The following is a 16,262-nucleotide window of genomic DNA, read 5'->3' as shown; positions in this document are numbered from 1 at the left end:
AGTTTCGTAACTACGACGTCCGAGTAAACCCAATGCTTGCAACCTGACGCGCCAAGGTTTGCTTGGCCCGCTTGAAAAGCTCCACATTGAGAATAAAGCTCGACATCATGGTCGTCATGACATGTTTGAGGTGTTATGGGAAAGGTTTATTTGGCTGCTGTGTGTATCTTGTAATGGTGACAGAGACAACAGATTAAATGCATATAAACATAAACTCATTCATTGAATACTACTGCTTTGTTTCCGCTCGACATAATTTTTGTGACGTCGTTTGCAGCCCTTGAGCACTAAAGTCTAGCGACGGAGCCGGCTTTACAGAGAGGTTCAACCCCACAAGCTACCAGTTATAGACTAAGCCTCCGGCTTTCAACTCCACTTGAACCACTGACAGCTCGGAACAATCGCGTTTTCCGAGCGGCAGCCGAAAGAAAAGAGAGAGAAAAATATGTCAAGCTCGGTCAATGCGACACCAATAGAGTAAATCCAAGAAAAATAGGCCCTGGAAACGGGAACTGGAACTGGAACTGGGCAACCAAGAAGGGGCCATGCGCGATTTGCTCTCTTTCTTTCCCGTAGCTAGATAACTTATGTTACCTAAACTAAACTCTTACTTTTGAAAACATCTCTTCCTCTTCAATCTTCAACTTCCTCCCCTCTTTCTTTCTCCTCTCTCTCCTCGTGCGCGGTCTTCCCCTCCTAAGAAACCTCTCCTCTCTACTTTTCCAAGATACCCCCACCCGTCATCATGTTGTCTCGAGGATCTCTTCGATCGGCCCAGGTACGTTTTGTCTGTCGCTATCATGATGAGATTTTTTGTGTTTGTGTCTTTTTTGGAGGAATGTCCGCAGTAAATCAATGTGGGTGACGACATGCATCATGTCATGATCATCATTGCGACCAAGCGAGAATTGGAAAATATGAATGGGGGACACACAAATGGCTCAGATTGATTTGACAAACACTCCAAACTTCAATTGATCATGTCGCTAACTCTCCTCAGCTGCTGCGCGGCGTCGCCAAGCAACAACCCCAGCTCGCCCGATCCTTCGCCACCATCCAGTCCGACATCTTCAAGCCTGCCAAGTACGGCGGCAAGTACACCGTCACCCTCATCCCCGGTGATGGTATCGGTACCGAAGTTGCCGAGTCTGTCAAGACCGTCTTCAAGGCCGACAACGTCCCCGTTGAGTGGGAGCAGATCGAGGTTTCCGGTCTTGAGGGCGCCGGCCGCACCGAGGATGCTTTCCGCGAGTCTGTCGCTTCTCTCAAGCGCAACAAGCTCGGTCTCAAGGGTATCCTCCACACTCCCATCAGCCGATCCGGCCACCAGAGCTTCAACGTCGCTATGCGACAGGAGCTCGACATCTACGCCAGCATCAGCTTGATCAAGAACATCCCCGGCTACGAGACCCGCCACAAGGACGTCGACCTGTGCATCATCCGAGAGAACACCGAGGGTGAGTACTCTGGTCTTGAGCACCAGAGCGTCGAGGGTGTCGTCGAGTCCCTCAAGATCATCACCCGCGCCAAGTCTGAGCGTATCGCCCGGTTCGCCTTCTCTTTCGCCCTCGCCAACGGCCGATCCAAGGTTACTTGCATCCACAAGGCCAACATCATGAAGCTTGCCGACGGTCTCTTCCGCAGCACCTTCCACCAGGTCGCCAAGGAGTACCCTACCCTCGAGACCAACGACATGATTGTCGACAACGCCTCCATGCAGGCTGTCTCCCGTCCTCAGCAGTTCGACGTTATGGTCATGCCTAACCTTTACGGTGGTATCCTGTCCAACATTGGTGCTGCCCTTGTTGGTGGTCCCGGTATTGTCCCTGGTTGCAACATGGGTCGCGAGGTTGCTGTTTTCGAGCCTGGTTGCCGTCACGTCGGTCTTGACATCAAGGGCAAGGACCAGGCCAACCCCACTGCCATGCTTCTGTCCGGTAGCATGCTGCTGCGACACCTTGGTCTCGATGAGCATGCCAACCGCATCTCCAAGGCCACCTACGCCGTTATTGCCGAGGGGTAAGTTTGTCATCTCACACTCAAAAACATCTACTAACAACCTCACAGCAAGGTCCGCACTCCCGATATGGGCGGCAAGTCCACCACCCACGAGTTCACCCGTGCCATCCTCGACAAGCTCGAGACCGTTTAAATGCAGCATCTTTTGTGATATCCCCCAAAAACAAAACAAAACAAACCATGCGTAATCCCATCTTATTTTCGTTTGTCTTGTCCGGCGTGATAGCGGGACAATTTGGACATATACGCACATCACTATGAACCCACACCACCATTACCTCGATCGAATATACCTATGACTAGGGAGTCTGGATTTAGGCGTTACGAGAGCAAGGGGTTGGCGGCGACGTCGAAGAAAAAGCAGAGGAAGACGATATAGTGGAAGAGTGAAGGAGATTGTACGTGTAACATGAACTTGCGCAGTCTTGAATATATTGTAAAGTCCATGTCTGTCTGTATTATTAGTGATTGTGTGTCAGCTTACTCGTATGTTGTACCATTATCTGTGAGATTCATGATGCGCATTTGTACTTCCATGATGGACTATTTGATGTTGCGCTTAATTATCGTTCGGGGCTTGGCGAGCACTTTGATCGCGGAGACCGAGCTACTCCAACCTCGGTTTAAGTTGCACCGAAGAATGGTCAAGTTGATTGGCGAATGAGATTTGGGTATGTGGGTAGTCTAAGGTTAGTAGTCAACCCAGGACACATCTGTATTGGAGGCATACATAGCTCATTCTGTTTGGTAGTTAGATGACATCTTGGAGTGTTTGTCTCTGGCTGGTGAGAATTGTCGAGGAGTTCTAGTTTAGTGTCTAACTTGGAAGGGCTCTGCTGATAAGAAGCTGTAGTCTTTGACTTGAGAATTACACACGACTGGAATGACTGGTAAATCCAATTCATCAATATCTATCCTTGTAGAGGGGCTAGATCCGCCCTCTATCCAAAAACGCCTTTGGCACATCGACATATCGGCTCCTCAAATACTCTCCAATCCCCTTACCCAATCCATCGATTCGATCAGACGAAGCAATGCCTCCATTCAAGTTGTCCAAAACTCGGCTAGATCTTTATTAGCATCTTATTACCATAGGTAGGATGAACTTACAAATGAACGGCGTTGATGCCTGGAAACTCGACTCTCTCAACTCTCCTATCAGGATTCATCTTGAACCAGTCATCTCCAAACAAGTGCTTTAATTTTGAAACAGTCAACAAGTTCCTCAACCAGGCGTATTCATCATCGTTTCGCACAAAGAATCCAACGTTGGAGTTGTCACCCTTGTCTCCTGACCTTGCGTGAACGACACTGCCCAGCGGTGCCCACTCGGTTGGTCCAAAAGTGAGCATGTCCACCGGTCCATGTGTCTCGGTAGACGGACGTACTATGGGGTACTTTGCTGTTTGTGTAGGAGGCTCAACTCGATGTGTAGTGCCTGTACTCATGACAACATGGTGATCAATCGCAGAGACAGGCATCAAGGCAGGAAACATCTCCATAAAGGGTTTGGGAACCATGGTTCTAAAGTCAAGGTTCATGTGGTACCCGGGATAACTCTGCATGCGGAGTGCATAGATTGGGACTTTGAACTTGGACGCTTCAATGTCTTCCTTTCTGCGAGCCTGGGCAAAAACACGCAGAGACACAGTACCTGCTTGCTGGGAAGTTGGGTTATCAGCCGGTGTTCCGTACAGTTCAATACTGAGACGGCTAAAGTTGGCGTCTTTGAACATGTGAGCCAGTTGAGCCTTCATCATGGCCGCTTTCTCATGTACGTCAAGGCCGTTGATGTAGAAAGTTGCTTCAGCTTGGAAACCACCTTTTGCAGCGACCATGACCTTTGCCGTAGGAGGTGGTGGGAAACCCTTTACGCAAGAGACAGATACTCGGTTTGGTGATTCTTGGTCGACTCGGACCCCTGAGAGATCGGCCACGACGTCTGGGTTAAGGTATAAATGTCCCTGAAGCTCGTAGAGTAATTGCGCAGTGACAGTTTCTTTTGTGACACGACCGCCTCCTTCGCCCGTTCGACCGATGATGCAGCGCCCTCTTGGGTCGATCTCGGCGATTGGGAAAGCAATATCTACCAGCTCAGGGAGAAAGTCCTTGAAACCAGAGAAATTGGCACCGACAACGTATGGTCCGCACTCGATGAGATGAGCTCCGAGGAGTGAACCGGCCAGTTCTTCGTACTGGTCTTCTCTCCAGCCGTGATACCACGCCGCTGCGCCCATGACGGGAGACGCATCTGTACATCGTCCACAGATGACGATGCGAGCACCTGCACGCAAAGCCTGCACGATACCCCAGCATCCGATATAAGCAGTCGCGCAGCAAGGTGTAAAGCCCCAGGTCTCAAGGGTCTGCTCAGGGTGATCCAGATGTGTCACTCTAACATCTCCTTTCATAACCACATCCGAGACATCATCGCCGAGAACTTTGGCAACGATAGCATCTCCATATCCACGCTTCTCACAAAGTGCCCTGACTTTATCGTATAGAGCGTCGGTATTCAAGGCACCAGCGTTTGTGACAACGCGGATATCACGCTGCACGATATCGTCGAGACACTCATCGAGCTGCTCAAAGAAGCCATTCTCATAGCCCAGATTAGGATCAACCTCTTGCTTGGTGATTGCGTTCCAGGCAATATTCATTTCAGAGAGCCAGTCACCCGTTATAACGTTGACGTTGCCTGTGCGAACCATGCGGGACATTGCATGCGGGTGATCACCCGTTGCACCGGATACATTTCCTATACGAATGGGTGGTCTGTCAAGCATTTTGATGATGTGTTGTGTTGTGTTGTGTATGAGTGAGATTGAAAGTGATGAGGAAAGTCGAGTTGCTGTTGATATAAACTCGTTCAAGTTGAATTTCTATTGGGAATACTGTCGGAGTGATTTCTGTATTCAGAATGTTGCATTCATCTCATCGGTTGATCATCATGAGAAGTCAAGTTGATGTTTTGTGGATTGACGGACTCGGCGCCGAGTGGCGATCCACTTACACGGGTTGATGGTATTCGGTCTCGGTGGCCGAGTCCATTTCCCTTCGCCTAAGAAGAGGTACATGACAAGGATGATGTGTGTCATGATCGGTAAATTGCTCATGGACTAGGATCAAGCAGTTTCGGCGAACTGGATAGCTGAATTGACAGGCCGTAACACTCGGAGTAGAGGTTCCTGGCCAGGCATGGTATACTGCGTGTTGTATGGTCGTATTTGTATGCATCCTTAATAATACTGATGTGTCTCATCGCCCAATCCAAAGAACCACTCCTGCGACAACTGCGAAATCGCATCATTATGAAACTCGTCCAACCCGAGGCTCTGTAAATCCCCAAAACAATCCCTAAACGTACTATCGACCGTCATATTCGCCAGATCTGCAGAAAAAGGCACTGCTGCAGTAACACTCAACCCGTGATTACTTGGCGTTGACGCCTCGACTACATCCGCCACCACGGCATCGCTCAGTCTATCAAACAAATCAGAGCAATTCCTCGCCAGATCCCACCTCTCCGACACAGCAACCAACACCTTTGAACATGCGCGTGTGTCGTTGACGACTTGGTTTATGGTGGGGGTTGTATGCAATCTCGCTCGCTGAGGTTCCGAAGTTGTTAACTGGAGGGCCTGAAAATGATGTCGCAAAGCAAAAATATATGACAGCCCAGCCAGAAACACAGTGTGCATAGTTATCCACGAATAATTCATCTTTCGTGATCGGTGTAAACTGGCATATAAAACAATAGCCTCCCGCGCCGAGTCAAAGATATTCTGCAGCGCAAGACTATTCACAGACGCATCGTTCAAGCAAGGTGACGGTCGAAAAAGCATGAGCACGCCATTGTGGTACAAAAGACGATACCACTCTTCGCAACGAAAACTCGATCCGCTAGCAGGCGAAGCAGCCGTCGCATCGCTCTTTACGAGAGGAAGATTGGCTGTTTCTGTATGCCACTCCTGTAGTTCTCTCGCCAATGCCGTGCGCATCTCTTCGTAGCTTATACTCGCAAACGAAACATGCTTGGTGCTTCGGTGTAGTGCGTTGATTATTTTGCCGCAGATGAGACGGTATCGAACAATGTGCACAAAGACGGACGTTGCGGCGCGGTATTGTGGTGTTCCGTAGGGTGCGGACGAAAGAGGGCTGCTGTCTTCGGGGAATTGATCGGGTGCCGATGAGGGTGGTAAATCGACGTCGATATCTTCTAGTTGGAGAGCCAAAGGACGACCCAATGCGAGACTTGTCACGCGGTCTAACGCGACAAGACTCCAGAAACATCGTCTCTTGGTCTCCATCTCTTCCTCTTTCGCCTTGCGACTCTCGTCATGTTCGTTTGATGGTGGTAGTGCATACGTAGCTGCTCTATGAAGCCCCATCTCCAGACAAGTACGAGCAGCCACACCGATGAGATGCCATACACTCGTTGTAGTGTTGCTCGATGTCGTTCCCATCCTGTACTGACACACCAGCAACAAAGCCTGTAATCTCTCGATGCCATCTCTTGCGAGAACATCAGCTAGTCTAGTCATGGCCCGATTGTAATGCGTCTCAGCATCGTAAACGCCATTCCAGTTGAACTTGTGGACTTGTGCGGTGCCTATCGCAAGGGTCATGTCGATAAAAAAGGCATCCACGGGATCCTTTTCGCGCCCTTCTTCGTATACTGCGTCCAGGGAGCGGTAGAGGGATTTTGTAGACAGAAAAGGATAGCAGAGGTGGTCATGGCTGCAGTATGCTTTGAGAATCTCTGATGCCAGAGTCTTTGGTGGTAATCCTGATCCTCCTTGGGGAGTAAGTGATGTCGAATCTGGCTTCCATCCTGATGCGTGTAGAGATGATGAGGGCTGGGGCCTGGACTGGAGTAGATTGGCAAGCAACAGTCCACTTGTTGAACCGACAAAGTGATGTCCCCCACCTGCAATGAGGCTCATCTGAATGACTTCTTCAGCAACCTCCCCATCTCCAAGGGGACTCTCGGTGTTGCTACCGGTCGTGTTTCTTTCTGATCCATGTCTCTCTTGGATTGGCCCCTCGGACCTTCTCAGCTGCGCGCTCAAATTCTCATTATTAGCTTGCAAATCTCGAATCCTGCGCTCCAGCTTTTGGATATTCCTTCTTCTTAGTTGGTGTTCGCTAACGGCGTATTCGCAAGCCACATCTGCTCTCTTGCAGGGACCGCATTGGGGTTGTATTTTGTCGCAGCGGACTTTGCGACGATGACATCTATCGCATGCGGTTGAAGTCATTACATTTGGGTTTGTCGGCGATGTAGACCGCCTCGGTGGATGAGGCCGAGATGTGAAGAATAGCAGGAGGGAAAAGATGGAGATGGGCCCCGCCTGGAGATATGGGTCACCTACCTAAGCTTAATTACTCTAATCCTGACTCAGAGGATTGTAACCTCCCAACTTCATACTAGACTGTGACGATGTTTCCATGTCGGTGTACGAGCCAATTGACTCGGCCTGGTGACTAGAAGACAGTAGAGTTCGACTATCTACTGGTGGTTCTCATGACAGTCTAACAGTCTCGGATATCTTTATCCTTCGCCTCCAAATCATTCTTGACCAATATTTCCCCAACCACCATCTTAGTCCATCTCAATGGCGTCTTGGCACTCAATTCGGTCTGCGGCCCCGTCTCCGAACAAGGATGTAACCTCATGGTGATCCCCTCAACGTTGATTCCCCGCCCTTTTGTTTGGCACACGGCAATATCCCCGGATCTTGGTACACTAGAAATCTGGGGTAAGTCTAACTCTGCGGGGAAACGAGTATGGAAAAGAAATCAAGTCAAATACCGCCGAATCCCCCTGCTTTGATCCTTTCCATCTCAACATCAACTTTCTTCTCTTGATACTGAGCTCGAGTCACTATGGCAGCACAAGACAGAAAGACCATGGCTGATATGGAGACTATGGACGCGGAGAAGCAGAATTCAGCCCATGAGGAGTTTTCTGCTGAAGTTCTTGACAAGAAGGGCGATGGAGATTATTCCGGTGCTACAGCAAAGTCTGACCCTGAGGAAATCAAGCTGGTCAAGAAGTTGGATCGATGGATCATGGTGAGTCCCAACATCCACTACATCAACTCTTCTGACATGTATAGCCAACTCTTTGGTCAATGTATTGGCTCAACTACCTTGACCGCAACGCCATCACTCTCGCTCGTCTCAATGGCTTCGAGGAAGACCTTGGCCTAAAAGGAACCGAGTACAGCACTTGCGTTTCAATCCTCTTTGTCGGTTATATCCTGGGCCAGATTCCCAGTAACATGATCATCACCCGTGTACGACCTTCATGGTACATGGGCGGCTTCATGATGGCATGGGCTGTTGTCAGTTCTCTCACAGCTGTGGCAAAGGACTACAAGGGTGCTCTTCTCACACGCTTCTTTCTCGGTGTTGTAGAAGCTCCTTACTATCCAGGTGCTCTGTACATGCTGTCGACTTTTTACACACGAAAGGAGCTAGCCACCAGAATCAGTATCCTCTATTCTGGCAATGTACTTGCTTCTGCATTTGCTGGACTCATTGCTGCGGGTGTTTTTAAAATGGATGGCATGTCAGGTCTTTCTGGGTGGAAGTGGCTCTTTATTCTTCAGGGTGCTATCACATTTGTCGTTGCCATCGTGGCCTGCTTCACTCTCCCAGACACACCGTTGACGACCCGATGGCTCACACCTGAGCAACGACAACTAGCCCACGATCGCGTTCTCCGAGATACAGTCGGCGAAAAAGGTGACGGTAACCCTTGGAGCGGTCTTCGCGAAGCTATCGTCGACCCCAAGGTCTGGGTCTTTATCGTCCTTCAGCATCTCCACCTTGCCACCAACGGCTTCAAGAACTTCTTCCCTACTATCGTGGACACGCTTGGATTCAATACTACCATCACTCTGGTCTTGACATGCCCTCCCTTCTTGATTGCCGGAGCCGTCTCGATTCTTTGGGCCAAGTCTTCAGGCCACTTTAACGAGAGTACTTGGCATATCACTATCTCCAAGATTGTTGCTACTTTTGGTTTCGTCCTTGGCTGCGCTACATTGAATACTGGCGCCCGATATTTTGCCATGTGTGTCTTCACCATTGGAACATATGGTGTTAATTCCATTCTTCTCGCCTGGGTTGGAAACACCTGTGGTCAGACAAAGGAGAAGAAGGCGTCTGCTCTGGCTTTGGCCAACGTCAGTGCTACGCTCAGTCTAATCTGGACTCCTGTAGGTTTACATCCTTGAACTACGCTGGAATAGCTAACTAATTTCTTGTAGTACCTTTGGCCCAAGTCGGAAGCCCCTCGATATGTTCTGCCTCTTTCTAGCAGTGCGGGTTTCGCTGTCGCGTGCATTGCTGAAGTTTGGCTTATGAGATGGATGTTGGTCAGGGCAAACAGAAAGATTAGACAAACCGACTCTGAGGCTACTCTATTCTATGCTTACTAGATGTCAGTTGGTGTTAAGTAGGGTTCAGATAATTAGAGTGATCCTAGCAGCATAAGAGACGAAATGACTTGGCCACCTTCTCGTACCTAGTTTAGAATACCCTAAGACTCTTGCATTTCGTAAACCAAGGTTAGGCCACATTTCCTAAAGTTAGACTATTTAGCCCTGATACTACTACAGGCTTTCTACTTGTCCCCTCAGTCCCTTCTGTTTCTACTCCCATTGCCGCGGGTTTCGAATTCTTGCTTCGACTTGGAGACGGGGCTATGCATACATATACAGTCGAGGACGATCAACAAGTTTTAACTACACCTAGAACTTTGGATATTGTAGCCGAGTTTAACTTAATTGATCACCTAATACAGCGCTTCCTTTCAGCATCGACTCTGAGTCGATGGCGATGAAGAGAAGGGAAAAAAGACTATGATTCGGAGAATATGTGATCATTATATAGCTGAATATGACAAATCCACGGCTCATTTTTTATGATGGCCATTGTTCAAGTGATTGACGGTGGTCGATCGTCGTTCACTGCCTTTCCCAAATATGCAATCAATGCATAATCGACAAACACAACTCTGGTTTATGTTTTGTCATGTCCAAGACCCTCGTGTGAGAGAAATGCTCCCAAGTTTCTTGTCCCACGTAACTACGGAACCGTATTTTAGGGTCAGCCAGTGGCTCGAGACTCTCCAAAGGGAATAGCCAGAATCCTATTGCCTGCTGAGGTACTTGTTCAAGACTTTGACTCTCAGGAGGGGGATATTTTAGACCCTTGGTGTTACACTTCTCCTTCATATTTGATTGGAAACTCTCTTCATCCTTTCGGACCCATTCAGCAGCGGCATCGCGGTCCTGTCCAAATCGACCCTTGCTTGAATAATCTTCATGGCACATGCCATAACGATAATCGACTTTGTGGTCATGCTTGATTCCCAGCTGGTCGAGTACACTGAACCACCCGTGGAATTCCATTCTCGGATCCTTTGGTCCCGTGGATATTTGCTTTAGATGCTCTTCGCATATTCGAGGGTCATATGATAATCGTTCAAAGCCAATGGTATCACCAAAGACAGGACAAGAACGGTGTTCCGGGCTGTATAGCGACGCGATTGGATCTCGACGCCCGTCACGGAGCCATTTGTTATTCGAACCTCGATTTAGGACAGTAAAACGCTCAATTCTCAAGAGAGCCTGATTGAGAAGGGCTTCGTCTCTACCATCGAGGGTCCAATCCATGTAGGGCCTAGGATTCACGCCACATGTTGCAAGGTTGACGAGACCGATGCGGAGACGATCGCTAGTCCATATCTCATGAGCAAAGTGATGAAATCCCCGCAGGGTCTCCAATTCCAAAGTATCCAGCTCTGGACAGATATACAGGGTCGCTTTGTTCCCCTCCACCTCCTTTTGGTGCGTTGGTCCGCCTTTCCAGTATAGACAAGGGAGCTGGACTCGGTAGAAGGACAAGGCAACAAGTCGTGACTCATGACTGATGCGAAATAGCTTGCTGATCTTCAAGTGCTTGTGATAAACGAAAATTCCATTCTTTCGCGGTATTTGGGATGAAGGAACCATGCCCCAGAGTTTCTGCGGCGGAACTAACGCGACACGAATCCATCGCTCGTGACTCAATGCTTGTTCCCATATGAGGCATCGGATTTCCGACGGAAATCGAGAAAATTGGTGGAAGTTGGTACAAGTCGTCTCGGGGGCAGGGTTGAAGATTTGTAGATAACGTTGGATAGCAGGTGGTGTATCGGGACATGTCATGCTGGCAGTTGATTGCCTCCTATAGGCGGACAAGTAATGGCCAGTTATCGTTTGCTTTTGGTTAATGTCAGACAAGGAGATGCCACAATATGTTTGCTTCAACTGGCAAAAGCTCAGTTCTTATAGTTGTCTGCCAACCTTGGTTATGTGACTAACGAAACCAGCATTGCATATGATCAGAGACGTGAGCCAAACTCGGGCTTATAGCCTGTAGCAGATACGAATTGTGTTATTTACGAGACTTTGAATCATTGGCTATGTAAATATGTTGCTTCCGATTCAGATTGGCTTCGTTACTGGGACACTCAATACAGACCTTGGAAGTACTGCCATTGTAGCAATTGAAGAGATATTACCGTAGAAGAAGAGCACACGATCAGAACAATTATAACATCAAGGCTTGAGTTTATCAGCAGACTTACGGCATTACGGCCATGAAAAATTCATACATCAAAAGTATTCTTTAATTTTAAAAGTGACTGTCGCTACGCCTGTAAAAGTAATAGTTAAAGCCGCTCAAACCGACCGGCAGAATCGCTCATCCTTTTCCCCAAAACAGGTACGCCTACCAAGAACCAATGGGCCTCTCTAACGCCATAGTAAACACAGACCAAATCCTATCCCAGCCCTCGTAAATCACTATCTAGCTGTTCGAATTGCGGGTGCAATGACCACAAAGTATCCGTAGCGCCTGTCTCAAAACGATCAGTTTTTTGGTGCGTTTCGCTTTTTTTAGCGATTATGCATAAGTGATCGACAGGCTGCAGTAGCTCGACTACCAGCGATAAAGACGTTCCATGTGCAATGTCTTCTAGTTATTGGACAGCGTATCACGGGCAGCGACACCCATGGCTTGGCGAAGTGACGGTGTTAACGAGTCTGTAGAGTTTCGATTTGTCCGATCCCAGTTTTCGTCTGTCGTCACATTGGGTTTTCCCTCGTGCGTTTTGTCATACGTCGGTGGTGGTGCTTGGGGTAATTGTACAGGCCTTGGTTTGATGGGGGCGAGGCCGTAGTCATCGAGTTCTTGAACACCTTTGATGTCTTCAAGTTTATCGAGGCGTTGTTTGCGACGGTGAAAGACGCACAAAAGGGCAGCAATACCGCAGACGACAATAGAACTGAGATGTCAGCCATGTACGAGTATGGAGAGAAGTAGGATTACCTGGCGACGAGAAGAACGACTAATAGTTCGCCTGTTGACATGGCGGGTTTCTCGCAGGTATCTGACTGCATGTCATTGTGGCACGTTTCCTTGGCTTCGCGGGGGAGAATGCGAGAGCCCTGCCATACGCCAATACTGGAACCGAGAATCATGTTTGGGATCAGCGGCAACGCCAATAGAATAGAGTAGAATTAATAGTATTAAGTATTCAGTTGATGTTGTTGATGCATTGAATAGTGACCCGAGTCTGCAAAAGAATGAAGCAATACTTGGAAGTAGGAAAAAGGGAAGGAAGGAATCGTCAGTGACAATGACAAGGGAAAGAGCATTGATTAATAAGAAGCCACCATCAATAACGAATGACATGCAACCTTCAACAACATAACCACCATTCGGTTTCTCTTGCTTTTGCTCAAGCCCAGACCAAACTCCATGTTTCAGAAGCTCAGCCCCCCTTGATCTCATCTCTGTCAAAGCTTACCTACCTTGGCTCCCTCGTGACGGCTCATGGATCCCCCGAATCAATAAATCAGGGGTCCTATTGAAATTGAATCCGGGTCCGATGAAGCCGTGATACGAGTTCTAGAATCTAGAACTGGGTCCCTTGTCACATCATGTTACGCGTTCCGGCATCTTACTCTACGAGTTTGATGATCCCAGGGACTTGATGTCAAGACATTTGTACATTAAATCTCACGATGCTTCACAACAAAAGAAAACATCAACAGAGAATAGACCAAAGAACAATTGGTCAAACTGAAACTAACCATTCCAACTCTCAAACAATCGCAATCTACCAAAATAGCTTTCACTCTACCCATTTGTTCCCCCTGATTTTGTGGGGAGACATTTATTCAGTCAGTAATTAAAAGTGGACAAGTCATCCCCTGTTCGGGCCATGTTCCGAATCACGAGCACAAGTCCGCTTCTCCCCCAGATTAAAAGGGATTTGCTATGGTTCAACGGGGACCGGGATAATGACGATCAGTTGGCTGAACCGATCAAAAAGCAAAACATGACCAAATTCTCGCGTGCTTGGCTAACTTGGGAGCGATTAGCGGGAGAGCCAAGAAGACATCATTCAACGTTGCCAAGCGTAGGGCCGAGGTTCGATTCAAGGGAAGGGAGTCGCATGGTTGGCATGGATAAAGACCAAAAGGAAATTACTTGGCGTCAAGGGCGGATTACTACGTAGCATTAGTGGATGCGAGTGATGCGGATGTGAACATCATCAGCTGCATTCAGTTGGTATGAATACGCTGCACCCAAGTTATATCCGTAAGCGAGAGGAGAACAACGTGAACAAATGCTGACTGCTATTTCTGAAAGCTTCAACTACATCGACATATTTGCTAGTAGACCAATAAATACAAAGATTGTATTTCATGTCTTTTGGGATTATCTTGAGTACTATGATGCTATTTGCGACAATTGTTCAACCTACAACTCAAGCTAATCCACAACATGACATAAACAGCATGATACTTTAATAACAACCAATTGAACCACTCAACTGTGCAACTTGCAACTACTTTCGATGGAATAACTTTAGACCGGCCATGACATAATTCATTGCCAAGATGATCAGCCCATCAACCTTGAAGGCATCTCCGCTTTCGCAAACTGAGAGAATAACTCACTCATCATGTCTTACTGTCTGACTCAACAGCTCCTCTCCTCAGACGAGCAAGGCTATAAGCGAGCCACTCAGTCTGAATTCCTACGCCTCGCAGGCCATGGTAAAGCTTCAAAGGACCTCTTAGGTCTCTGGCTTGCAAACGACCGTCTCTACATCCACAGCTATTGTCGCGGTCTTGGTCGCCTGCTCAGCTTTTTGGAGTTTCCCGATACCGTACAGCGCGATGTAGATCCCGGGGCTACAACGCAACTCTTAGACTGGATCGTCGCTGCTCTTGTAAATATTCGACGAGAGGAAAAGTTCTTTATCAACACGGCCTTCGAGTACGGTATCAACATTAACCTCGAGACCAAAGATGGGCGTGTGGATTCAAGCTCTAAACTCGAAGGTCTTCGTCGATGGGAAGCACTGTACTCTTCTGTATCTCCCAACGAGAATGATGTGCTTCCTTGGCTTGAAGCAGCAGTGATATATTGGGGAACGGAAAAGTGTTATCTTGATGCTTGGTCGTGGGCAAAGTCGCAGCTTTCGGAGAGTGGCGACGGCAGTGGTGATGCTGATGGTGGAGCTGTAAGAAAGGAGTTCATCCACAATTGGACATGCAAAGAGTTTGTCGACTTTGTTGATGATCTGGGGAAGATCATTGATGATGCTGTTGCAAATGTCGTCAAGGAAAAGGGCGAGGGTGCCAAGGAGCAGCTGTTTAAGCGAGTCCAAGGGAAGTGGCAGGGTGTATTGGAAGCAGAAGAGGCATTCTGGCCAGCTGTTTAGCAGAACTGATCCATCATCAAGATTGGCATTGCTGCTTCACCATGATATATCACATCAAACGGCAAAACACACACAAACTAAAGGGTATCCGTGTCAAATTGAAAGGTCTAGAATAACATTTTCCACCACCAACGCCGTACAATGCAAATACATCCATCCCATCCCAGCCTAAAACTGGATTCTTCGCTTTCGTCCAGTATACTTGGACGTCGCCTTGACGATCTTTCCCTTGCGCTCCATTTGCTCTTTTTTCTTGACGATCCACTGCTTGCTACCCTTGGACATGTTGGGAGCATGCGCCTTCATCGACCGTCTAGCGTCTTCAACATCAACTCCCTCCATGCCATCGACAACGCCGGTAATGTCACCTCCCTTCTTCTGAAGATCACCACCACCGACGGTGAGGACGAGGTACAGCTTTTGGTTCTTGGTGCCAGGGTCGTCTTCGAGCATACCAGCGCCGAAACCGGCCTTGACGGCTGCTTGGGTGATCATGGTGCGCTGGTCGTCGTTCTTGGGGTAAAATTGGCAGACAGCCCGACCTCCACGCTTGAGAGATGCGTAGAGTCCGTTGAAGAAGCGGGTAAGACGGCCGACGGGGGATGTATCGCTTGTTTCGGCACTGCAGAGCCATTGAATAGCCGAAATACTGATGGCTGCGTCAAAGGTACCTGCTCGGAAGGGAACGCCCTGGCCAATATCGGCCAACATCAAATCGCCTTCTACATCCCTTTGGAGCGCAATATCCAGCATAGATGGTGAGAGGTCCATTCCAATCCATGTGTGAGGGCCGCCCTCCTCCGGTTCGACAGAGGATAGAATTTCGCCAGAGAGACCACTACCGCATCCGATATCGAGGATAAAAGATGGTGACTTGAGATCGAGAAGTTCTAATGCTCTTCTTGTCATGGATGCTTGAATGTTTTGGATTCGAGAACTCGTCGTGTACTTTCGCGCTTCGGTATCGTCATAATGGACGTCGGCCGCACTGTTTCTGTGAGCTTGAGTGGCAGCGTGGTGGGGTTGTAGCAACATACAGCGTATCCTCAGGACGGGACATGATGAATAGAAAGATTCGCAAGACGTTGAATGTATAGGTCTCAAATTGAACAACAATCCAGCAAAATGAATGGGTCACGAAGCCTAGAACTGCACCTTATCGTCGATTTCCTGGTGTTGAACAGAAACACTTTTTTCGTGGCTATCGATAAGCAGTCCCACAGTGGGGTACACGCCGGAGCAGGAATTTCACAAGCCTCCGACAAGACCTAGACCTGAAAATTGAACCGATTGGCAAAAACGTGTCCCTTTTCGTCTGCTTGCCTCCTTTCCATTCTCTGAAACCTGCAGGAAATACTTACGTATTCTCCCCTCCCTGGGAATTCTATCTTCTTTCCCAACATGTGAGCCTCTTGTCTCAACGCTTTGCTTGCGCATCTACACG

At 48.4% G+C, this 16,262-nt stretch overlaps 8 protein-coding genes across 8 annotated transcripts; 3 read left to right on the top strand and 5 right to left on the bottom strand.

Annotated features, from left to right (window-relative positions):
- Positions 1 to 745: 745 nt before the first annotated feature.
- FSST1_011365 (isocitrate dehydrogenase (NAD(+)) IDH1) lies at positions 746 to 2,152 on the top strand (the record flags this gene model as incomplete). The annotated part of the gene is made up of 3 exons (XM_083234490.1): positions 746 to 778; positions 1,001 to 2,019; positions 2,068 to 2,152. 3 exons carry the CDS (start codon positions 746 to 748, stop codon positions 2,150 to 2,152), a joined length of 1,137 nt encoding a protein of 378 aa, XP_083081061.1.
- Positions 2,153 to 2,947: 795 nt separating this feature from the next.
- On the bottom strand, positions 2,948 to 4,805 carry FSST1_011364 (acyclic terpene utilization AtuA family protein; the record flags this gene model as incomplete). Its single annotated transcript, XM_083234489.1, has 2 exons — positions 2,948 to 3,083; positions 3,130 to 4,805. The coding sequence occupies 2 exons, from the start codon at positions 4,803 to 4,805 to the stop codon at positions 2,948 to 2,950; spliced, it is 1,812 nt and encodes a 603-aa protein (XP_083081060.1).
- A 453-nt stretch (positions 4,806 to 5,258) lies between these two features.
- FSST1_011363 (uncharacterized protein) lies at positions 5,259 to 7,280 on the bottom strand (the record flags this gene model as incomplete). Its single annotated transcript, XM_083234488.1, has 1 exon — positions 5,259 to 7,280. The coding sequence occupies one exon, from the start codon at positions 7,278 to 7,280 to the stop codon at positions 5,259 to 5,261; it is 2,022 nt and encodes a 673-aa protein (XP_083081059.1).
- Positions 7,281 to 7,908: 628 nt separating this feature from the next.
- On the top strand, positions 7,909 to 9,470 carry FSST1_011362 (major facilitator superfamily domain-containing protein; the record flags this gene model as incomplete). The annotated part of the gene is made up of 3 exons (XM_083234486.1): positions 7,909 to 8,097; positions 8,142 to 9,248; positions 9,300 to 9,470. 3 exons carry the CDS (start codon positions 7,909 to 7,911, stop codon positions 9,468 to 9,470), a joined length of 1,467 nt encoding a protein of 488 aa, XP_083081058.1.
- A 552-nt stretch (positions 9,471 to 10,022) lies between these two features.
- Positions 10,023 to 11,243, bottom strand: FSST1_011361 (2EXR domain-containing protein; the record flags this gene model as incomplete). The annotated part of the gene is made up of 1 exon (XM_083234485.1): positions 10,023 to 11,243. The coding sequence occupies one exon, from the start codon at positions 11,241 to 11,243 to the stop codon at positions 10,023 to 10,025; it is 1,221 nt and encodes a 406-aa protein (XP_083081057.1).
- Positions 11,244 to 11,886: 643 nt separating this feature from the next.
- Positions 11,887 to 12,560, bottom strand: FSST1_011360 (uncharacterized protein; the record flags this gene model as incomplete). The annotated part of the gene is made up of 3 exons (XM_083234484.1): positions 11,887 to 11,969; positions 12,078 to 12,364; positions 12,409 to 12,560. 3 exons carry the CDS (start codon positions 12,558 to 12,560, stop codon positions 11,887 to 11,889), a joined length of 522 nt encoding a protein of 173 aa, XP_083081056.1.
- A 1,493-nt stretch (positions 12,561 to 14,053) lies between these two features.
- On the top strand, positions 14,054 to 14,818 carry FSST1_011359 (uncharacterized protein; the record flags this gene model as incomplete). Its single annotated transcript, XM_083234483.1, has 1 exon — positions 14,054 to 14,818. The coding sequence occupies one exon, from the start codon at positions 14,054 to 14,056 to the stop codon at positions 14,816 to 14,818; it is 765 nt and encodes a 254-aa protein (XP_083081055.1).
- A 168-nt stretch (positions 14,819 to 14,986) lies between these two features.
- Positions 14,987 to 15,878, bottom strand: FSST1_011358 (18S rRNA (guanine1575-N7)-methyltransferase; the record flags this gene model as incomplete). Its single annotated transcript, XM_083234482.1, has 2 exons — positions 14,987 to 15,806; positions 15,856 to 15,878. The coding sequence occupies 2 exons, from the start codon at positions 15,876 to 15,878 to the stop codon at positions 14,987 to 14,989; spliced, it is 843 nt and encodes a 280-aa protein (XP_083081054.1).
- Between the last annotated feature and the right edge of the window lie 384 nt (positions 15,879 to 16,262).

Source organism: Fusarium sambucinum, chromosome III, assembly GCF_050947815.1.
Source record: "Fusarium sambucinum isolate potato_lamoka chromosome III, whole genome shotgun sequence".
Taxonomy (NCBI): domain Eukaryota; kingdom Fungi; phylum Ascomycota; class Sordariomycetes; order Hypocreales; family Nectriaceae; genus Fusarium; species Fusarium sambucinum.
This window is presented reverse-complemented; position numbering and strand designations above follow the sequence as displayed.